This window comes from Melospiza georgiana, chromosome 1, assembly GCF_028018845.1.
Source record: "Melospiza georgiana isolate bMelGeo1 chromosome 1, bMelGeo1.pri, whole genome shotgun sequence".
NCBI classification, from domain to species: domain Eukaryota; kingdom Metazoa; phylum Chordata; class Aves; order Passeriformes; family Passerellidae; genus Melospiza; species Melospiza georgiana.
In genome coordinates, this window is record NC_080430.1 from 44,562,251 (window position 1) to 44,586,352 (window position 24,102).

A 24,102-nucleotide genomic window follows, 5' to 3' on the forward strand; every position below is an offset into this window, starting at 1 on the left:
GCTAAGAAAGCTAGTTAGATTTTAATGACTGATAAAATCAAATACTCTCTGAATCCACTAAACGTGATCCACCAGTGAATTACAGGAATAGGGACACAAGTGTTGTCATGCCTTTCCTTGTACATTCCTCCACACAGGAAAAATCCTCACTGATGCAGCTGCTTGACAAATTATCCTTCATTTAATCTCTACAAAAAGTCCATCTGGCATACATCACCTGCAAGATTTTGATAAAAAATTACTGGATTAAAAGATTACCCAACAAAAGCAAAAAAAAAAAAAAAAAAGGCAGATGATGACAGATTCTGGTTGGCTTTTTTTTTTTTTTCTCATATGATGAGAATGGCTCCTCAGAGCAGCAATAATACCTTCTAATACATCAGTGCAGACAGAACTTAGCAAGCTGAGACTCCATCAACAACAGTGATGATGAGAGAAAATACACACAAACAGTGATACAAGAAATTAGATGGCACATGCCTTTGGGTTGGGGCTAACTGGTTGGTGTCTAGGAATGATCACTTTTTGGCATTAACAGAACATAACTTCCCACTCATTCCTGACACAGAAGAGAGCAATCTCCCTCTGATTTGAAAGTGAAGAGAGAATTTTAAAAATATAACAATATACAATCTGGATTCAGATCCATTTGCTATCTTCTAGTGATGCTTCAGGTATGAAGAGCAACTGATTATCCCCCTGTGAAACTATTCTTTATAAGTGTCACTCATGGAGATAAATCTGATGAAATTCTGAGTCTACAGTTATACTCAGATGTGAAAGAAAGATTTTGAAAAGTTTTTTATATGTCATGATCCATTATACTCCATAAAAATCAAGTTAGATTAATACTAAGATGTTTATTCATTGGAATGGAAACAGTTTCTTTCAAAATCATCAAGGTATTTCAGCACGGAGAAGTGTCTGGAAAAGGAGACAGCATCTAAGCATAAATAATGAATTTCCAGCAGCTTTTCTCTCTATTCCTAACAAAGACCAAAAACCACAGAAAAGATTATTTTTGGGAGTAGCCCATCAGAAGTCAAATGTAGCACATCTGGCCCCTCTAAATCAAAGTGTTTTCATATTAAGTGCTAAAGCTCTTGTGAAGAAATCCCTCTGCACTTTTACACAGACTCCTGTGAGTCCCTGGCTGGCAATGCAGCCCCTCCAGGCTGCTTGAATGCTGTCTAAGCACTGACAGTCTTCACTGTGCCAGATGGGATATTGAGAGTATGAGAGACTAAAGGCTTTCACAACTCTTTGTAAGCACTAAGGTTCATAAACTGATTTAGCTTTATATTTATCCTCTAGTCCAGCAGTTGCTTTATTAAATACACATGAACACGTTTCCAGCTGGTTTTCCATAGAAAATCAGCACCAGAAAACAGATTTTATTATCTCCCTCTGCAGTATCTCTCACCTCTATATTCCTGTGAAGGAATTTGAGGCATTTGCTGTTATGAACACTCAGGATGCAGTCAGAGAGCACAGATAATACAATCTAACAGCCAGCTGCTGCACAAAAAGACACCTCAGCTCCCCCTCATGTGCTATGTATTCCCATTGCGTCATCTCGTGTTAGCACCAACATCTCTCTGATGTCTCAGGAGACAGCTCAAGATTCAAAATCAGCAGAAAATTAGTCCTGCAAAATGCTGGCAAACTTTCCTGACACTTGGTTTCCTGAATCTGGCCACTGCAGGGGCAGATATGTAGCAATGGCAGCACAGGATGGGAGGGGAACTAGTCCAGACTGTAAAGCACAGCCACCCCCTTGGTAACAGCTAGTCACTAGGTCAGATGAGCTGTGCTGTCAAACCAGATGTGTACTTTATACTCCTGCCAGCCAGGCACAGCTTCTTCTGCACCACAGCCTGCACCCACACTGCTGCATCCTTGGGGGAAGGAGAGGGTGCCAGTTCTATGCGAGCCCCTGCCTCATTTAAGATTTCACACTGAGCAGCAACATAGCACACCAGCTAGAAACGGGTATTCTAGCCTAACATTCTACTGTTTCTATTTTAGTATAAGGACTATTATACTGGTTCTGTGGTTAAAAGATTATTTTTAAGGTCACTTTCACTCTGGCTTTGTCTAAAATTTAACAGTTTAACAAACCACCATGCACTGCTGGCACCAGTGCCTGCGTTCAGATGGCAATCCATGGTGAAGAAATGAACATGATAAAACTTCTCCCTTCTGGTTGTAGAGGTCTGAAATTACAGTAAACTCAGAGCTTAGAGGAAGGCTAAGCTCCTAAAGAGGAATGGGCCCATGTTGTGACAAGGACTCCACCAGAAACCTTCTGCAAGCTGCTCTGCACCTAAGGGCACCTTCTCCAATTTCCTTAAGCAGGCATCTGCCCAGGAGTTACTGATTGTTCTTCGGCTTGTGCTCTGCAAATGTCAATGCAGTTCGCAGTGCTGTCACCTTCACGTCACGGAATGGAGATAGCTGGGTACAAAGGAAGATGAAACACTGGGAGACTGGAAATGGAAGTCTGCTCCTATCTCTTGCATCACCCACAACTCACTCCCAATTTCCTTCCTTTGGCTTCTCCAAGTTACTGCTGCACCACTTTCCCTACATGCAGTAGTGCTTCACAGCTCAGGCTTTATAAAATGCACCAAGATGCACAGGGAGCAGTGCCATGGCAGGACTTGCCACAGCTCCAGAATGGAGAGGAGGCAGACAAGCAGCACTGCAGAGGGAGGAGAGAGAGACAAAGTCCTCAGAGTCCTGGGGGTAAATCTGTAGCGAGCAGAGGCACTCAGAGCACTGTTTCTTGCCAAGGGCAGGTCACACGGGTCAGCGATGCTCAGTGCAGCAGGGAGCCATGTGCTGAGCTCATGCTCCCGGCACAGCAATGTGGCATTCTGGATATATTCCTTGCATTACAAACATCACTTCTGCCAGTCCGTGCCTGCGAGCCATTCTTCAGCCAAGTGTCCTCTGTGCAAGTATTGAGGGACATAGAATTTGAGAAAGGAACAGAAAAACACAAAAAATAACTTTTTTCCTGCATCTTTTTACATAATAAGAATCTCAGTGGTAAAAGCTGAAGAAATGCATTTGCACAGAAATACAAATGCCATGCATCAGCAAATTTTTGCAACTTAACATAAAAATAAAACTAGAGGTGGGAGGTAAATCCAAGCATAACTGCATAACTAATGCTTCCTTTAAAGCAGCAAAACACGTCTTTAAATCGGGATCTAAGCCTTCCGAGGCATAAAACGTTGCTGCTATTTTCCATGATTTCTGCTGAGTCTGTTCCAGATTTAACAGCTGAAACGTTTCTTGGTGCACTGCTCCTGACAGGTATTAAGTTTCTAATCCAGAGCTGGGCATTCCAGCCTTACAGTACTGTGTTTGCAAGAGACAAGTGACGCAGATGCTAAAAGCTGCAAAAAGGCACTGGGTTCACATTCTCCAGCCTGATAATGGGGCTATCCACAATAATACAGTGAAAATATTTTGCCACTTGCTGAAATTCAAGAAATTATCAGCTTAGAATCAGGCACAGCACTGTGCTTAGTACATTATCTACCACAAAAGCTAAGGGACACAAACTGTCTGCTTGATTGAATGGTATTACCAGTGCTGAGCCTGCAAGTCCCAGCATGGGGCAGTGCTGGAGGTCTGCTGGCTTCCCAGGAAATAAAGGAGCACAAACACAAGGGAATGTGGCCTTTGACAACAGGAATGTCAAACACTCTTCCACACCCAGCCGTTCCCTGTCACACCTTCCCCATGACCTTCCATCATCACAAGGGGACAGGAGGAAGGGAGTACCCAGGAGGCACAGAAAAATGAGATTTTGCTACCAAATGTGCTCCCTGCTTCAGCAATGATTCCTATCACAAATGGAAAGTGTCACTGATCACATCACATTCTTGGTGCTGCCACATTTATTGTTATGCTTGCAACTTTTAGCACTCTAGGGCCTGCTCTGTGCAGGCTCAAAACCTCTAACTACACAGGTGGTAAAAATACGAGGAGGACATCGGGTGACGCATAAAAAGAGGATTGTAACATTTCCCAAAGGTGAAATTGACTGCAGTGACTCAGTTACAGCTACAAAACACTTCATGAAGACATCGTGTGTTTAACTTCTTTCTGCAGCGTCAACGGCACCTTGCCTGTTTTTTCAAGCAACCTGAGAAATACAGATGGAAAGCACTAAGTAACAGCATTGTCATGGACATAAGGTGAGACTGACAACCTCCAAAGGGTGGAAAAACTTTTAATTTATATGCTAATACATACATAATCATTTCAAGTGAAAATATGACATGCACAGAATTATACTAAGTAACTCCAGAATACAAACATGCCTACTTTTAAATAATTGTAACACAAACCTATACATGTTTGATGCGTAATTTTCATTTGGGCTCTCACTTTACCAGTAGGAACTTCTATCTCCTTTAGATGGCTGATGAAAGAAGTAAGCAACTGGAAACAGTGTTTCATGTAATTATTTATGAGTCATGACAGGCTGAAGATGTTTTTCCAAATGTCCTGCCTCAAAGCTTTTGACGTGATTTGAAGCCACAGGGAACTTTTTAAACACCCATGTTTTTTCCCAGTTAAAGGTCACTACAGTACCCAAAGTGAGAGGGAACACTCTGCAGACACCAGCTGTGGAGCTTGTTTTCCAGCATGTATTCTCTAGGCTTCAATGCCAGTCAGAAAAGCAGCTAGGAAGCTCAGGCAAGCACATCCAGACATCCTAGACAGAATGGTGTTTCAAGACTTACTCACTTAACCACACAGACCCAAGATGAAAGCTAAATGACTTCCTTGCATCCTGGGCAATGACAGTGCAAGTTCACAGCCCTTGCTGGGGTGTGGGAGGCAGCACAGTCCATGCTGGGAATGAATGTCACCTTTCCTCAAGGGCTGGGGGCAGCTGGGCTGGCCCTGAGCCTGAGGGACCAGCTGAGGACTGGGGCTGCTCCAGCAGCTCTTGCAGCCTCCTGGGAGGTGTCCTGTCAGAAAGGGCCTGCACCCAAAGCGGGAAGCAGCCAAGGGCTTCCAGAGGAGCTCTGCTGGTGTCAATCACAGAATTGTTAGGGTTGGAAGAGACCTCTGGAGATCATCCAGTCCATCCTGCTACAAAGGCAGGGTGACCTAGAGGAGGTGACATAGGAACTCATCCAGGACGGGCCTCAATGTCTCCAGAGAGGGAGATTCCACATCCGCTCCAGGCAGCCTCTTCCAGTGCTATGCCATCCTCAACATACAGAAGTTCTTCACGCTAAGGTGAAATTTCTCATTATTTCGCTTACAGCCATTGCTCCTTGTCCTGTTGCTGGGCACTATGAAAAGGAGCCTGGAACTCTCTTGGCACCTGCCTTGGAGACATTTATGTAAACTTATGAGACCCGCCCCCTCGACTGTGTCTTTAGATTGAACAGGCCCAGCCCCTGCAGTCTCTCCTGCCCTCAGGAAGAGATGGTCCAGTCCCCTCATCATCTTTGCGGCCCTCCACTGCACCCTCGCCAATACCTCATCCTTCTTGTCCCGATGAACCCAAAACTGCACACGGGACTCCACATGCGGCCTCACTAGGGCTGAGCAGAGGGGCAGGATCACCTCTCTCGCCCTGCTGCCCACACTCCTCCCGCGGCGCCCACGCCCGGTGCCCGCCGTGTCCCTCCCACCCTCACGCCTCCCGGACGCGGAAGGGCGGGGCGGAAGGCGCCGGCGCGAGCGCGGGCCCCGAGCGCGCACGCGCTGTCCCCGCCCGGCTCGGCCAATCCGCGGCCGCTCCGCCGCCGCCCTCCCCGCGCCCGCCGCGCGCATCCTCACGCGCCTCAACGTCAGCGCCGTTCGCCCCATTCTGGAGCCACCCCCGAGCGGCCGGCGGCGCCCATTGGCCGCGGCGTGGCAGCGCGTGCGCGGTCGGGGGCGCGGCCCCGCCCCGTCTCCCTTCAGCCCCTCCGCTCCCTGCGGGCCGCGTCAGGCGTGGGGTGCGCGGGCTGCCGGGCGGGCCCGGGCAGGAGCCGCCGCCGCCGCAGCAGCAGCAGCCGCAGCCAGGCGGCCGCGCTCGCCGAGCAGCGGGAGGGCCGCGCCGCTCGCCTCTTAGCCCGGACCGCCGCCGCCCTCCTTTCCCCACCCGGCCGCCGCCATGGCGGAGACCGAGGAGCGGAGCCTGGACGACTTCTTCGCCAAGCGGGACAAGAAGAAGCGGAAGGAGAAGAGCAGCCGAAACGCCGCCGCCGCTGCCGCCTCTAGCGCTTCCAACGCCGGCTCCAACGCGGCGGGCGCGGCCGCGGGGACTCCGCGACCGACTGAGGGCGGCGGCTCCGGGGCCGCCGCCGCCTCCAGCGCCGCCGGCGGTTCCTCGGCCAAGGCGGCGAGCAAGGTGCGGGCGGGGAGGCCGCGGGTTCCTGCCGGCAGGGGGCGCCGCCGCCGCCCCGCCATGCGGCGCCCGGGGCCGTGCGGGGCTGGCGGCGCTCCCGGCCCCGCCCCGGGGCCGCCGGGCGGGCGCTGCCGCCGCTTCGGTGCTGCTGGCGGGGCGGGGGGAGCCTTCCTCGGCGGTGCTTGCCCTGGGGGAGGCGAGAAGGCTGCGCCCCTCCCCGCTCTGGTGCTGCGGCGCAGCCCGGCGCTCCCTCCCGGCTTGCGGGGTGTTGGGGCCGGAACCGGAGGTTGGCGTCAGGTGCCACCTGGGGCTGTGCAGCGTGGCATGTGGACCTTGGCGATAAGATTCCTCCAGAGTCCGCCGAGCTCTGTGCCTCGTTGCCAGGCAGGGTTTTGCTGCCAATAGGTTTTTTTTGGTGTTGTTTTTTTGGTTTTTTTTTTTTTGGTAGCATATACAGTGAAACGATGAGAATGCAGGAGAGGCTTAACTGTCCGTAGTTGAGGTAGTAGCTCTCTGTTTCTTTCTCCGCCCTTGTTCTTCCTGCCAACAATATCAGCTCTGAAGTAATGAGATTTAAACCAAAAGTAATTATGAGAGCTCTAATGCTGTGTATTTTTAAGCGAATTTTAAGAAATACTGTACTGCTGCCTGATGGTTTTTTAATTGTGGAGCTTGACACGTGCAGTACCTTTGTTACATATTTGTCTGCTATAGACCAGACAGATAGGACCTAAAAAATTACCTGTGCATTTTATCTCTATTTCTGGTTTGGTTTTTTTCTCCCTTGGTATTGTTTTCCTTTGGAGGCTTCAGCACGTAGCAATCTGAGGATGTGTTCCCTGTCTTACTGCTAGGAATTGAACCTTTATCCCTATAAAATTATACTCTGAGTGTAAAAAGATGGCTTGTGAAAGGGTTTTTGGAAGTTAGGTACTTTGCTTCCTTCTTGCTTACATAGAGGATCAGTGATTTAAGGATATTACCTTGTTGTGCTAGATTGATACAAGAGCTCTAATGTTGTATATTTCAAAATGAATTTTAAGAAATACTCTCCTGTTTCCTATTGTTGTTTCACCTGGGGAGCTTGACACGTGCAGTAGCTTTCTAAGTAGATCAAGGTCAGTGCTAATCTTTCAGCTGCTATTCTGCTCACTTGCTTGCAAAATATCTGGCTTTGATTGAGGCTGGTACTTGGATTAGAAACAAAAGTCATTAAATGTGAAAGGTATGTTAGCTTGGAAACTAATGTTTCCATGGAGATGGGGATTTAAGAAATCTAAAAGATTTTAGAACTGTAGAGTGCTGCTGCTCTTCCAGAAGACTGAATCTGCAGCAGACAGTGCAGTCAACATGAGGTCACTTCCTACTTCTGCTGCTCCTCTAAAGCAGGTCAAAGTTTTTTCTGTGGGGGATTGACTGTCGAGGAGATCCCATCACAGGGCTCTAAAAGCAGATTTATTCTCAGCTGTTCAGTGGAAAGGGGGCTGTACCTTTGGCAGACCTTGCTCACAAGGTCCTCCTGTTTGGAGGAATGTAACTGCATTTCAGATAGAGTGTAGAATTAGGTAAACTACTAATTAGGCTTTGGGTGCCTTAAAGCTGGGACTGGGGACACGGGAGGACTGCTTGTCTGCTCTGGTCCCATTTTGGTCTGTCTTAATAATCCCAGAATCTCCTGGTGACACAGTAGGACAAAATTGCCTCCACAAAGGTGAATTCCTCTTTCCCCAAACAAACTCCCATTTTAGAACCCTCAAGTGGTTCTCTTGAAAGATACACACATTTTGTGTACTAAGATTGCTGTGGTTTTGAAGGTGACCTTTCTACTGCTACGAAGACGCTGCTTAGGAAACAAGGCTGTAAATGTGGTTGTGAGTGTGAAAAAGTCAAATGTACCATTATTGATCTTTGTCATAAATCCACTGTAAGCTATTCCAAATGTTCTTTTCTGTTTGGCTCATGAAATAGGTGATGGAAAAGTGAATTTAAAGCTTTGTGAGCATTCAAGCTGTTGTGAAAGCCTACTGTTAGTGAAAGGGAAAGGTCTTGCTCTTGTGTTGCCCTGGTCATGACTGCAGGGTTGTGTTCCATACTGTGTTGTTGCTTGATTTCCTGATGTGTCTTTGCTGAGGTAATGTGGTTTCTTTGCTTGAATGACTTCTTGCTGGGGCATTTCTTAGCTGTTCTAGTGAGTTAAGTCAGCTCTCAGGTGCATCCCTGAAAGCTGTGACACAATGATTTAGGGGATGAGGAGTGCAGTCCTTTCCCCTCTTGGCAGTGGGGCACACAGTTTGGTTTCTCCTGGAACTGTACCTTCACCCTCAGGGTTGGTTTTTTTGTATTATCTTAGTTATGTTCTTCTTTTCTACTTTGGTTTTAGAGAAAGTGACAACTTATATTTTTCTCTTCTTACAGGAAGAGGATGATTGGAAGGAGTTTGAACAAAAGGAAGAAATTGATTATAGCGGTCTTAGAGTTCAGTCCATGCAAATAAGGTACTACTTTTTCTTTTTATATTTTCTTCAGTATAATCCTTACCAATGTCTAAAAAGGATGGGGTTTTTTCTACAGAACTGCTTTCATGGAGTCCAGTTAAAGAAAGGTCTGATATGTTTCTGATAGTACACAGGTTTGCTACTGGGTAATTTAACTTTGACTAGTCTCTGCCAATGTTCTCTTTATTTTCTGAATGTCTATTCATACTCTGTTCATACTCAAGAGAGCTATCTGTTTTGTTTGGGACTCAGGATTTTTATTTTTTTAAACATTAACATTCTGCTCCATAAAGATAGTCAAGTAGGAATTCCTAGGAGTAGTGCAGGATAGTAATTCCCACTGAATCATTTGACCACTGTAAGGGTATCTGACTTAATCTACTCAGTTGGAGAGCAAATTCCTGAAACATTGCACTTGAATTTCCAAAAACCAAAAATACAGTTGGTAAAAGTAGTGTCCCATGATAAAATCCCACAGGATTGATAAATCTAATCCATGGTTCCTTGTTTATTTTTTTTTATTGGACTTTTCCTATTGTCTGATGGAAAGTAAGTCTACTTATGTCTGTCCTGGTTAAAAAAAAAAAAAACAAAAAAAAACAAAAAAAAAAAAAACTTTCCATCAGGTCAGAAAAAGGGTTTTTATGACCTCAGTTGTAGATTGAGAATGTCAGATAATCCTCATTGTCCAGGTATTGATGTTCAAAATAATGTCACCTTAAAATCAGCCTGCCTGTAACTTGTGCAATAGATGCTTTCTTCACTGTTTGAGCAGGTCTGACATTTCTGGAATCACTTACTCTTTTGGATCATAGCATTTCCCCCACTCCTTTCAGTTAACTAGTCCTTTGGGCCGTTTCCATGAATTTGTCCCACAAGCTGTCTATAGCACTGAAGTGTTGCAGTGGATAATCACATGTATGATTAGACAGCCAGTGACCTGCAGCTTCACTGACTGCTGGTGCTGTTTGGCTGAAAAGCCTCTACTTTGGTTTTCCAGACAAAGGCCAGCATTCCAAATATTTTTTTATACTGTGGCAGATTTTCAGGCATGTGGAAGTTTTTGCCACAGGATTTTGTAACCATTCAATTAGTGGATTCAAAGAAAGAGTGGAGAAGTAAATGGAAGAAAAACCCACTAGAGGTTATAAATTATCCATTTCTGGAGGTCTCTTTGATGAAAAAAAGATATACAGAGTGTCTGGTGGTGGTGGGGTGCTCCCTGTGCTTCTCTGTTGTATTTAAGTCAGTAGACAATGCTTCTGACTATCATTTAAAACTAGGTGTTTTAAACAACCACCTTACCATGGTTGTTACTATGTTTGGATGAGCAGTGAAAGGCCATTTACAGGCATATTTTCCTGTTCTCTGACCATTACTTACACAGAAAGCTTACACAGATCATGATTAGTAGGATTTAGTATATTGTAAACTTCTGAGTTGACACATGGCTGCTGCATTGCTGCTGTTGAGATCAGTGTCTTGATTCTTTCCAACAGCATCACTCTCCACATCTGTCCTTTACCACAGCTTTCTGTAGTAGCTTTGGCCTGCGAATTATTTTGTGTCTGGCTACATCTGTGCAAAACAAAGTAGTCTAAATAAAATACAGCTGAGCTTTTGCATTGGGTCTGTCTTTCAAAAAATTACATTTTTGTCTTGTATATATGGGTTGTATATTACCCATACATATAAGGATGTTTCTTAGGTGGTTGTGGTCATAGGAAAGGTGAGCTCAGGACTTGCTTTCTTTCAGCACTACTCCACTATTTCTTTCTCTTGACTAAGGCATTTTATGGAAGCTGGACTTGTAAACCTTTCCTGCTTTATCTTGTCATCCCTTCCAAATGCACGTCTGTGTTATTAAGAAAAAAGCCTTTCTGCTCAAAATAAGATGCCAATTTCTTTGATCGCTTTGTTCAAGTTGAATTTTTTTATTGTTCTTCTTTTAGGAGCTTTTTTCCTTTTCAGTTGCCAAGTTATGTAGCATCATGCCAGAAATTGTTCAGATGGAATTGCTAGTACAGTGAGTACAGGACTAATGTAGTCTAGTTTAATTTAGTATCCTCAGCATGGCAGCCATGAAATCTTGTCTTAGGGGGATTGTGTAATCTCTGGCAAATCTTAAACCTCTGCTTGTAGGGTGCTACTGATTGTTTTTCTCTTACAGTGAAAAAGAAGATGATGAAAGTGAAAAAAGAGAAGAACCTGGTGACAGTTGGGAAGAGACTGGTAGTGGTGGTAGTGTAGACAGATCATCTGGTCCTTGGAACAAGTCAGCTCCTGCACCAGCCCCTGTCGTTGAACCAATTGGTAAATTAAACTCAGACTTGTTTTTTTCCCATCAGAAGTGCATCAGGTTGAATTAAGCTGCTTAGTGGGTAGAGCTCAAGGAGCAGCTCCTGTTCAGGCATCCTTTAATGAACTAATGTCTGTTTTGGCATGCCAGCCATCAAGGAAATTTTTGTGTCAAGGGATGTGAGGAACAGAATTGATGTTAAACTATCTGTCAGATACTTGAAAACACATGTGTAAGAGGTTTTTTTATTTCCAAATTCAAAATGGGGGGAAGCAGTCTGCCTTTATGGGACATTCCTCTGTTTTGCAGTCTGTAAAATATCTGTTGGAAGCATTTCTGTTGATGTAAAAATGCTGCTTTAACACTTCAGTGGATTTTTCAGCCAGTATCTGGCCATTGACACACTTTTCAAATGAATTCTTAAAATGTTGAGAACATGACATTGCAAAATTGATTCTTTTAACTAGGATAGGGATCCAGTTTTTTTTATTAAGTACAGTTTATTAATGTCAGTGGTGATAAGCTACTTAGTCATCTGCTGAGTTGAGAATATTCTTTTCCACTGAGAAATTAACTGAAAAATAGCCTATGTTCTTTCTCGTTTGTAAAGGAGGTAAATCTAATTAGTGTTATTTCATCTCAGATTTTTACCTTAAGTGCAAACAGGGCAGTCCCCTCTGCATCTGGAGAGGTGTTTGAAATAAGATTTGGCATTTATATAATTATGTGTTTAGATCTGTTTTAAATATGTTTAAATTGTTGCTAATAAATTGCAAACGAGAAACATGAAGTCTGTGCTAGTAGTTTGGATTCCCAACTTTGACAGACAATACTCTGGAGCCACATTTCAATTTGACTGAGTGTAGGTTAAGTTAGGTGACACCTGATTTCCTACCTTGTCTAGAACTCACTTCCAAAACTTAGAAGGTGGAAAAACATACTTGTAAGATTCTTTTCATTTCTTCTTTTTGGAGTTTTGTTTGTGCGTTGGTTGTTTCGGGTTCTTTTCAGCTGTGAACGCAGACTTGTTCCCACGTGTGAGTCCTGTTGTTGTTCCTAGTTACAGAAGCCCCAGAACCGGTGCAGAGCGGCGGCGTGTACCGGCCGCCGGGGGCCAGGGAAGGCGGGCGGCCGCGCAGAGCACAGCAGGGACCCCCAGAGATCTACAGCGACACGCAGTTCCCCTCGCTGCAGTCCACCGCCAAGCTCGTGGACAGTCGAAAGTAAGTGCGTTCCACTGACTGCCCAAGAGATCTCTAGCTGCCTTCTCTAAGTTCTTATGTTGTCCTAGTGCTTAAACCTGAATCTTTCCATATAGGAGAAGGATAACTAAGGGGTGATAAATGTGTTGTCCAAACTCTGTTCCTGTGAAATAACTTTCATAGGATGTAGCACAGTGAGATAGCCAAACAAGACTGCCAGTTGTATTCTTTGACAGCTGAAGAATTTTGGTGAATATTTCTGGTACTGACAGCATCTGCTTCCCTCAGACACTAGACTAGCCATGGTGAGGCTCTGTGTTAGTTCCTTCAGCAGAGAGATGCAGAAGTCCTGAGCTTGCAGCTTTCTTGTTAGAGATGTGGAAGTGGTTTAACTGGAGGAGTGCAGTATAACTACAAATCAATACACTTGCTGTCTGAGCTGTGATTTACAGAGACAAGCTCCCCCAGTTTTACTGAAGTGTTTTGTATTATGTGGTGCTGAAGACTTGGTCTCACCCTATCTTTCAGTCGTGATCTTTCTATAACCTTATTCCCAGTAAAAGAGATGGCTAGGTCAATACCCAATTCACTTGGGGGATTTGGGGTGGTTTTTTGTTCTTGGGGGGTTTTTTTTCCCCTCTTGCTTGCTATGTTACTGTTTAATACAGCTTAGGAGAAGCTTTGTTTCCTCTGGGAATCTTTTGGTGTAGCAAAGGAGACGTGCTGTTATTGATGCTTTGTAATTTGAATGGTGCACATTGAGCCAAGATGAAATTCTAAATGAGCATTCTAGAAAACTCTGCTTTCTAGAACCTATTTTTCATAAATAGGTTAAATTTACTGTCAGATACTTTAATAAATAATCTCAATTTTTAAAAATTTAAATTCAAATGAATTTACTTAAATTTAAATTGGGAATGTTAATGTAAGGTGTACTGCTGGGTGATGAGCTTATTTTGGAGATAAGATTTTAAAACATTTGCTTGGGAATGTTTAGGTGTTCTCTTAAGATCTTAGTCTTTGTTCTGTATTTGTAATGTTTTTGTTGGGATGGGGTGGAAATGGACTGGAAGTTCACAATTCACAAGTTAGTGACAAGATATTTACTGATTACATTTATTTTCCCATAGGGATAAAGAAATGGAGAAGAGCTTTGAAGTAGTAAAATACAAAACTAGAGGTAGGGATGAGGTCTCAAAAAACCAGGCACTTAAACTTCAGCTAGACAACCAGTATGCTGTGCTTGGGGATCAGTAGAGCTGCACACACATTACAATTAAGGAATGCTTTTTTGGTAACCCTTCTACTAAGGTAACTAAACTACAGCTAACAGCTATGATGAACGTGCCACCTTATTTCTGCTGGATCTACTGCAGCAAGGCAGACTGCTTTGACATAAGTGATTGGTTCTCCTGCACTATGGAAGCATAATATGTTGCAACTTCTCCATTGGATATGGGGCAAATTAATGTAAATGATTGAACAAGAGTCATCAGTGTGCTTTAATTGCTCAGAAAGATACCTACAGCCAGTGGTCATTTCAAAATCTTTTTATGTTCAGATACTGAGCCTTCGTAAAGGTTGACTACCTCAGACTTGATGCACTCATTGTGGACACCATGTGGATCACAACTTCTGGAAGAGAAGGTTACAGCTGTTTTAGTGGCCATCTGAAACTTGAAACCAGCTCTACTGGATTCCTGTCAGAAATCCTGCAGAAGTCAGCCATTTGGTTCCAATTTGCTATAACAAAGATTTAAGTGACCTTAATGACAAACCTGTTCGTTCCCCTTCTGAGGAATCCTGTCACGTGTAGCCATAGCCTACTAGAGACTTCTGGAGTGTCCCATACCACCCACACTGTCCAAGTACAACAGAGCTGTAGTTTGTTTACCTTTCTAGAGTGCTGTACGGAAGTATCTGCAAAACAAATTAAAACTTGTTCAGTATCAGATTTGAGGAATGATGGGTTTGAATGGTTTGTTTGCATTAGCAGTTTTCTAAGTTGTCTAAGTATTTTTTTTCTATTATCCACAAAAGAAATGCCTGCCTTGTTTCTGATATCGATTTGCAGTATATTAAATAATGGTTAAATGTTGTACTGAAATAGGGTTTTATTTTAGTTTTTGTCATGAAGTTTGTCTTTCTCACCCTAAAGCACTAAGACTTGGAGTTTTGATTTGACACAGAGGTATCCAGACTCCAGCTACAGTCTTCAGAATTTGTCCTTTAATAATGAGACACGTGGCAGTAGCGATACTAGATAAAAACTGTCTTCTGTCAGAAACAATTATTTGTTTATTGAAGAGTGATGCTTACTTGATAAACAGAATAACTTAACATACAGAGAGATAACTAAAGCTGGTAAGCCTGGTTTGTTTGGCTACTTCTGTGAAGCATGCAGCTGTCTGAGGCAGCAGTCCTCCAGGTATAACTCATAAATGGTGTTCACAGTCAGAAAGTTTAGTAATGATGGAAGGCAGTGACTTCTTAAAGTTACTTAATTTAGTGGAAGTAGGCAAAATGGCGCTGGTACACGAGGAATATAGGACATTGCCTGTAACTGTTTCAGTGAACCAAACCTGTCAAGTACCAGAAGTGTTCTGCTGTAACTGTTTTTCTCTTCTCTGAATTTTTACACCAGAAGCAAAATGAAGTACAATAGTGGTGTGCTCCAGTGTTGAGGTTTCTCAGAGTAAATGCCAAAAAACAGACCCATCATCCATAAGAGTTGCCAATGGCAAGAAAAACAAGGGAACAAAACAAAGCTTGCTTACGTGTGTCAGAGTACTGTGTATGTGCAGAAGATAAGGATAGTTCAGGAATCACCCAGTTGGGTTCCCTTTGACTAACTGTTGACTTGCTTTAAATTTACTTCTCTGAGGTCAGTGCAGATTTTGCTGTTGACTTCAGTGGGGCTGGGATTTCACCTTGTTCTTTTGAGCACAGACTAAAACTGGCCTTGCCCTTGCAGAGTTAACTGTCCATAAAAATTCTGCTAGAAGCTGCTATTCAAGAGGGCTCAAGAGACTATTCCTAAAGTTGGAGACTTCATTTGGAAGCAAAACCCCACTGAAAGACTGATACCAATACCTTGGAGCCCTGTATCTTCCTTGAAAATCCATTGTTGCCAGCAAAAGTGTTGTCACAATTTCTGTGGAATTCATGGTAAATGGACATGTCACTTGATGGGGCAGAGATGTGAAGTCTTATGCTTTTCCTGATGCTCTAAAGAGATTGCGATCACTAATGCACATGAATAGAGTTTTAGTCTCCTGTGTGAAGGGTGGATGAGACTGTCCATTGTACCACCTTTATCTGAGGTTTTTGGGCATGAATCCTGGCAGTTCAAGAAAACCCTGTAAAAGTTTCAAATCAAATAAAATGGAAATATACATGGATTCTGGAGTCTAGTGAGTCTTTACGTTTTAGTTTGAGCTCATGACTGTACAATAGCAGAGGAAACAGCATTTGGATCTCTTCAGGGATAGGCCTTGGAGCAGGCAGTTGTCCTTATGGTCAGGTGGGCTCTGTTTCAGAGCTTGTAGCAGTGCAAATAAATAAGCTTTTATTTATACTTAAAAGTTTAGTTTGCTACTTGGCAAAGTGTCTTCTTGCTCCCACCATAGAAGACTGGTTTGAGATTGTGAGTTGAGTATGAATGAAGTTTAGATTTGCTTTTCACTTCAAAGTACCTCTGCTGAATTAAAGAATGGGGAATAAAAACATAACCTCTGCATGGCTGCTATCACTGGAGCCCATCAGGTAGTGATAACTAAAGGTGTTCCTTTGGGGGCTTCTCCTAAGCATATCATTCCAGTTTCTTTCTGGAGGCATAAGGAAAACAAATCGGAAATGCAGCAGATTTCCATAGTACAGAATGTTAAACTGTTTCAAAAGAAGTGTTTCTCGTGTGAAGTATAGCTGCCAGCAGCTATCAAAATGCCAGTTGTCAATGTCTGCCTTGTAATTGCTCTGTATGCCTGAAATTTTGAGTCAGTCCTCTGCAGAAGCTTGGTATGCTTTGGAGACTCTGAAATTCAACTTTATCCTGGTTTGTTGTTGCTTTCATTTAAGGCATGCTAAGAATGTCCTTTTCATTCCTTCAAAATGCTTGTTGAAGCCTTATTCCACAAATGAAGCGTTGTCAGTTGTAGAAATGATGCCAGTCCATCTGATGGACTGTGTGCTGTTTCAGGGACTCCTAACATGTGACATGCTTTTATGGTGGGCTGCTTGTTAATTCCCAGCTTAAAGGTTCTGGTTTACTTTCTCCAGCTTACAATAAAACATAGCCATAAAGTTACTAGTTTGCTGGTAGAACCTGAACATGTCCAGTGCTCACTGGGAAAAGAACAGTTTGGATTTGTGTTTCTTAGTGATAGTCTGTATTTGAAGATGTTAAAATGCTAAAAACCAGGTAATTATAATCAAGTTAGACTTCCCAAATGCCAGCTGTAGGTATCTGGAATCTGTATTTACTTGAGCTGATGATAAATATAGGAGAGGATTAGTTTTGCCCCTGCCCTTCTCTCCCAGTTTAGCTGTGTCGTGTTCAATCTTATTCACAAATGAAGAGGAATTGACAATTAAAAGTGACTGTCTCCTGTTACTTCAGTTTTGTATTTGTGGCTAGCTCTACCAGTAATGTCCACAGTAACTTAGATGAATTTTTAATGGTTGTGTTAGAGGTCTGACACCACAGGGAATATGGCTTTTGGTGCTTGACTGCATCTCTCAGCTCTTGGAAACTTTGACCACACCATGGCTGAGACCCCAGTGTTGTTCAGGTCAAGTAAACACAATATCAATTCGATTGGGCTGCACGTCTTTGGAGTTTGCTTATCTGAGCTTTTGCAATAGTTGCCTTTCTAATTTCTGCCCATTTGAGCAGTTGTAGACCTGCTTGTGGTTTTCTTTCAAATACCGTAACTAAAATGGAGGAGGGATTAATAGGGCTTCATGTGCTTAAATAAGGTTGCTTACTTGCAGATTAGTAATATTATTTCCTCCAGTATTGACATGGTCAGAAACTTATACCTCATTGGCCCAAGAAACTAAATTATAACCAAAACCACCTTGAGTACTGTATAGTCTTTATGAACAACCACAATCCAGGTTTTTTTTGATGGACTGAAACTTAGTTTCCAAATTCTTTCTCCCTGTTTTCAGCTTTTGATGTTACAACTTGTTTTCAATGTTAAACAGGGGCTTTTATGAGACAGTACAAGAAAATAGAAAGTGTACTGAAACTTCAGGTGTATGAATTAGGTATGTACAGAGGGGATGAAATCTGACATACATTTGCAGATAAACTCCAGAAAAAGTTAGAAAGACAGCTTGTCTGTATTGAGGTTAATATGAGAGCCTGCAAGCTCTAGCAGTTGAAGGAAGAAGTGACAGCAGAAAACAGAACTGAGGAGTCTTAAGTCATTGCAGTTGTATATCTAAAGTTTGGCTTCTCAAGCATCACCTGTTGTTCTGCCATGTTCTGTTTGAAGTGAAATAGAGTAGGAAGGAAGATTAATAAATAAATAAATTTATTTATTTATTTAAGGAGAGTGGAATTATGCAAATAAAACAGGTGCTGTAAGAAGAGAGGGATTAGGAGGGCTGTTTTCTAAATGATACCTTTAAGTGCATAGCCTGAGGCAGGAAGTGGAGTGTCAGATGTTGGATAGGACAAGTGCTGTGTGGGTAGGCACTGCTTGCACATGTGACAGATTCATCTGACTTTAAATCAGCAAAACTGTTTAAAGTTCAGTACTTGGGGAAGGCAGCACGTTTTATTTCTTCCTTTCAATGAACTGGGGGAATGTGTTCACAGAGAAGGTAGGATTTTGCATTGGTATGAATCTGACCTGTCGCCTAAAGAGAGAACTGAGGACAAATTTCAAGATGGCTCAACAATCCTCTTAGGAAATAAGTTGTGTATTTAAGAAAATTATTTTTCTCTTCTGCATGATTAAAGGCTGAGGCATTGTTTTAAATAGCTATGAGGACATTTGTTTGAATGAAGTAACTTCTAAATGGTACATACATCATGGGTTTATCTTCAGTTGCTTCAGAGTATGTGTTGAAGCAGCAAGGTTATTGAAGTTCAGTGTTCAGTTCAGTGAAGTTCTGCTTAGCCAGAGTACAAATACTAAAAACATATCACAGTATCAGTGAGTCACCAGGTGAAGCAGTGTGTCCAGAGCATTGGATTGGAAATGTCATCTAAAACAACTGTGTGCACTGAAAAGAAGCCAAGCCCATTTCTTAGCAAGAGCATGGGAAGCATGGGACCAAGAGAGTGGGATTTGGCCTAGGTTTTCTACTGAGCTGCTGTGTTCAAGTAATTTAATTTCACTCTGCCTCAGTTTCCCCAGCTGTACCAAAATAACCAACAACCTACCTCACAGGGATGTTGTGAGGCCAAAGCTGTTCTTTGTCAAGGGCTGGGGCTGATGGAAGGTTCTACAGAGGACTAAAAATCTTTATTAAAATTAGCTTTTATTCTAGTATTTTAATACTACTTTGGCAAAGGCTTATCTTATGGAATGTAATATACGTCCTATTTAAGTATTATGTAATTTGACTTATTTTAGTATGTATGAGTAAGGAAAAAGTTCAGGCTGAGCACTCAACTGGTATTTCCTCTATTCAATTATCTGTGCAACCCAAATGGCATATTAATAAGAGGCTCTTTGTTTTTATGTGGAACATATTAAAATGAATATTGCTTTTATTTTGTAAACCCCATGACTGAAATAAAATCCTGCTCACAGTTGATAGCCATTTCTTATAATGTGGCTGCTTTAAAGTTTGTTCAAATCATGTGAACCAGAAATGTTCACTCCTGATACTAAGGGGTGCTTTGTCATAGGAATGTGTTTTTCTTCTCCTCTCCATGTGTAAACACTTTTTCCTACTCTTTATTCTTTCCTTTAGTTAAGTTGAAGTGGCATGCAGATACAAGGGAAATAGGGAGAGAGAATAATCTTCAAAACTTGTAAAATCTTGTATTAAGGCAATTTGTAGAGGAAGGGAATTAACAAAAGGGAAGTAGTTTGCCATGGAGGGGGTTTTGTGAAATAAACAAAGGGAAGAAATTATCAACAACTTAGGTGTGAGTGGGGTAAGCAGAATAGGTAAGAGGAAGGAATACAGATACAGCAGAGGCAATTATCCTACTTATTATCTCCTGATTTATCAGTTAGCTGCAGCTGAAGTAACATGCAGTAGTAACTTACAAATATGCCTTTGTCTGCTTTTGCTGGTGCTTTCAAGGTTCATTGCTCCCTTTTTTACAATGGGGCTTCAAATAGAATCAGAAAACAACACTCTGGTGGCCTGCATGCAGACAAATGAGAGATCTGGTGGGTCCTGGACAGAGATGAGGCCCAAGCAGTTAGCTTCTGTTACTGACATTTTTATCATTGCAGCACCTCTAAGACAGCTGTTAATGTACATCAGCTGTGACAGTTCTCTGTCAGAAATTATTACTGTTAAACTTCAACTAACTGTGGCAGTTGCTTCAGAGAAAATGTTTAGCTAGATGAATAAGCACTGAATAACATGGGACTTTTTGGAATACTTATGATGATGATGGTAACAAGTAGTATTAAGGTCCATATATTTATTGGTAGGTTACTTGAAATGACTTTCAATGACTTTCATGTATGTATCTTGTATGGGAAGGAGAATTGCTTTTAAGATGTTTGTCATCTATCCCCCTATTAACAAATAAGCTACCTTAGTTTTACTGTCCTTCTAGTTCCAAGGAACTGCTTCTACCATTCTCTTACCACTTTCCTGCCTTGTTTTTCTAATATGTCAATTTTTTTAAGGTGCTGAAGAAACAGCAAATATTCATTGAGATTATCACTTCTAAGAGAAATAGATGCTGTAATATTTTTCTGTATTGTTCTGTCTTTAATACAGCCTAACATCTTATTCGCTTTCTTGACTGCAACTACACAGTGAGCAGATGTCTTCATCAAGCTGCCCATGGTGATGCCTAGATCGTCCCCTTGAAAGATCACAACTAACTCAGACTCATGTCACAACTTCTACCAGAGCATGTATGAGTGGCTTAAAACCTTTCCAGTATTTATTGCCTTGGTTTTTCCTGTTGACAACTCACCTGCCCCTGATTTGCCAAATTTACAGAGTCATTTAGAATATCCTAGCAATCACCATCAATCCAGTAACTTCCATGGGGAGTGGCTTTTGCCATTTGATATACTGAAGTCTTCAGTTTCATGTATATAATCCACTCTTCTGGTCAGTGAGTAGCATGGCAAGCTCTTACTAATTTTTGCTCAATCTGATGTTTTGTATTCCTTTCCATGTCTCCTCTCTTCTGTACAGAATTTCCATTCTAGCTCAGTTATAGCAATGAGGTCATCACATTACATCTGTCTGCTTTATTTCAAGTAATTGCCTACGGAAAACTGTTAAAGTATTGTCATAAGCCTCCTTTTTCAATTAAAACAAACCACTTATTTTGCATATCTTTCAGAGTATATACAACCATAGCAAAGGGATTCAAACCATAAAAACTGGTTGCTACAATAGAACATATTTATTAAGAAAAAGGCAAAATATGTGTATGGTCTCCCAGTGCTTAACTTCACTGGTTTCAACAAAGTTATTTCTGTCACACAAGGTCAGTTTCATTAACATTTGATTTGAGATCAAAGATTTGGGGTCATTTGACATCTAGGTGTGACAGCCAGAATCGAGTGCCAGTGAACAAGCCCCGTAGAAACTTGTTTTAAATTTTTGGGTAATTCTCCTCTTTGTGCCAGAGATGAAGCAGATGCATTACTATTACTTAGTCTCTGACCAGCAACCACATGAGCTCAGCCATGCTCGATCTAATATACCTGGAGTAGTATTTAACTGGATATTGAAACTGCCTTACAGTATTGGAGATGAAGCAACACTGGAGGGCAGGCTTAGTCTTTGTGGTTTGCTTCTTCTCTTCATTCTCATCATCTTGTGCTTTAAAGAGCATGGAGTTGTAAATGATGTTGTCTTTAAGCACTGACTGAATTTCCCAGTCATGTTATGTTTACAGATACAAAGGATGTGTCATAAGGGCAGACTCAAGCCTGGTAGGATGTACAGCCTGGCCCTTGAGAGCTGCATTACCTCAATTATCAGAGTACCACATCCTAGAGAGCAGCTGCCTTTCAGTACTAATGCTGATACTGGGTAGAGAACAATGTACCTTGGATTTTGCATCCAAAGATCTGTATCTGTTAAGTGTTCTATTACAGCAGTAGTCTGTCAAAAAACAGTTGTGGCTCCTGGGAGTTGATTAAGTTCGCCAAGGGGAGTTGGGAGTTTTTTACTTTTTGAGGATGTGGGTGGGAAAACAGAGCCAATGAGTCCAAGAGTTGTTAGAAGGTAACACTTCATAGGTTCCCCCATGCCTCTGGAAGCCTCACCTCTGCTGTACTCACCAAAGCCCTGTCTTGCCACTGTAGCTCTGTACTGTTACTAACAGCCCAGTAACCTTCAGCACTGACAAGTTCTTTGACCGTGCACTGTGTCTCTACTCTGGGAATTGGGAAAAAGGCAAAGTGGCTTTGGAAACTGGTATGACAGTATTTTCTAGGTAATGGGCTCTGCTCATTGTTTTTCCTGGAACTCAAAACACAGCAAAAATCTCTTGGTTTGACCTCTCTTTGCCCTAGAGTATTCCCTCCTTCTTCTGTTCATCTACATTATTACCATGCCAAGGATTCCTTAGTCAGGTGCCTGAATTATTCACCACTTATTTAGAAAGCAGCAGGCAAGAACTCCTGAGTCTTGATCATGCTGCATGGTTTTTGTCAGGGCTGTAATATCATAAACATTGCAAAACTGCCTAGCAAGTAAATGCAGTCTCCTTGAAGAGCTGAAACCTAGAGAGCCTCAAAGGCTATGCAGGAGCTGAATTCCCACGGAGTACAACAAAAGGGAGGCAGTAGCACTGTTCACAGTACAGCACACCTCAGCTATGGAAAGGAGTAGGGTTGCATGACTGGTAATGCCCTAGCTTAAACAAAACTGTCTTACCTGGACAGCAGGATCTAGCCTAAAGCATTTTAATTTCTTTTTTAATTAAGAGATTATTGAGGGAAGAATTGTAAGATGAGCTCTCTCAATCAAAAGGAAAAAAAGCAACCTGAATTTGTTTTCAACAATGTACCAGAATGCATCAGTACCAGACTTTATGTGAATAAATTAATTGTGGGTTCAGTGTAGTGCAAAAGAAAAAGAATTATACTGTCTGGGAGCCTATGGAGCACAGCAGAAACTGTTTCAGCAGAGTTCAAGATGATCTGTTTCTGCGAATCCCTGTGTGGCCCCCACAGTTAACACAGGAACCTAATGGTGCCTGTATATTTATATAATTGTGTTAATAGTCATAACTTAAGTTCAATACCTGAACTATATATATTTTTGTCAGTAGATTTTTTTTTTTTTTACCCTGGTTTACCTATCATGGCTTCCGCATATGACAACTTCTAACTGTGCAATGCACACACCTGTTGTCCTTTTGTCCCATGGTAGAGTAATGGTATTCAAACTCTGTAAAGCACTTTCATGATGTTTCCTGTGAAGAAAGCTGAAGAAAATAAATTTATCTTAACAGCACCAACTGAATTTCCATCTCCCAAGTTTGTCTTGCTTGTGTTGTGTTCCCCTGTGTGTGGCATACAGACAGACAGCTGGATGTTTGAGGCCCAGCACAGAAGAGGAATTGGCTCTGGCTGGAACAGCTGCTTTCTGCTTCTGTTCCCCAGCCCTCCCTCACTGTCCTGCCTCAGCCCTGGCTTTTAACCAGTGTCCACAAGGGCAGAGAACACTGGAGAACATGTAGCACTCAAATCCCAGGTTACTTGTTTCACTGTGGGTGGGTATGTGCCTGATTTTAGCTGCTCCCCCTTCTGCCCTGCCCCAGGATTCACAACAGCTGCAGCAACTGTGTGGCTCAAAGACTTCTTTTAAAGCTCAAGTTAAGTGGGTCAGGGAATGGGTTCTTATCTATAAAGTGACAATACCAACACTACTCTTCCACAGCAGCTTCTAGGGACTGGGAAGAAAAAGTCACAGGAACCTTAGGTCTTGCCTGGTAATACTTGCACCTATTTGAAATGCCTGCAATGCAAAGCAGCACTTCAGAGGTAGAACAATGAAATACAGTTAATTCAAAGTTAAAGTTAATTCAAAATGTGATGTAAGGCACTAACAGTGGCATTATTTTCAGTACATGGACTTGGAACAAGTTGAAGATGTTTGATGTCCACATATACCAAAAAGCATCAAGCTGTTATAAAAAAAAAAAAAACAATCAAAAGCAGGTGGGGTAAGGCTGTAGTCACTGCAGCTCAACATAGCAGTCTTGTCACAGCCAAGACCCCAGTGACAGGGGCACAGATTTCACTTCTTTAAGGAATCAAATCCCTCGCATTCATTCTCATTCCTTTCTGACAATTCCTTCAGGTTGTGCTGACAGCAGGTTGCAGAGCTCACTGACAAAAGATCTGCTGCAGTAAAGCAGGAAATCAGAAGCACAAAGTACAGCCTTGCACATAAAGACAAGCTGCTTTTCTGTTCTCTCTCACCTGGAGACCCCATGGCTCAGGTGCCTTGTCCCTTTCCCAAGCAGCAAAAGGTTTGTTCTGCCCAGCCTAGAGTGCCTCTCCAGGCTGCACAGGGCTCTTAAATGATTGTGGCTCAGTCTTGGATCTG

At 42.5% G+C, this 24,102-nt stretch overlaps 1 protein-coding gene across 4 annotated transcripts; it reads left to right on the forward strand.

Moving 5' to 3' along the window:
• Positions 1 to 6,044: 6,044 nt before the first annotated feature.
• CDV3 (CDV3 homolog) lies at positions 6,045 to 23,010 on the forward strand. 4 transcript variants are annotated; one of them, XM_058019500.1, is made up of 5 exons: positions 6,045 to 6,376; positions 8,789 to 8,868; positions 11,039 to 11,181; positions 12,228 to 12,390; positions 20,296 to 23,010. In XM_058019500.1, exons 1-5 carry the CDS (start codon positions 6,140 to 6,142, stop codon positions 20,318 to 20,320), a joined length of 648 nt encoding a protein of 215 aa, XP_057875483.1. In that variant the 5' UTR covers positions 6,045 to 6,139; the 3' UTR covers positions 20,321 to 23,010. The 4 variants fall into 4 exon arrangements, with proteins under 4 accessions (XP_057875483.1, XP_057875463.1, XP_057875490.1 ...); XM_058019480.1 differs by lacking the exon at positions 20,296 to 23,010 and adding an exon at positions 13,500 to 19,146; XM_058019507.1 differs by lacking the exon at positions 20,296 to 23,010 and adding an exon at positions 13,931 to 19,146.
• The last annotated feature ends 1,092 nt before the right edge of the window (positions 23,011 to 24,102 follow it).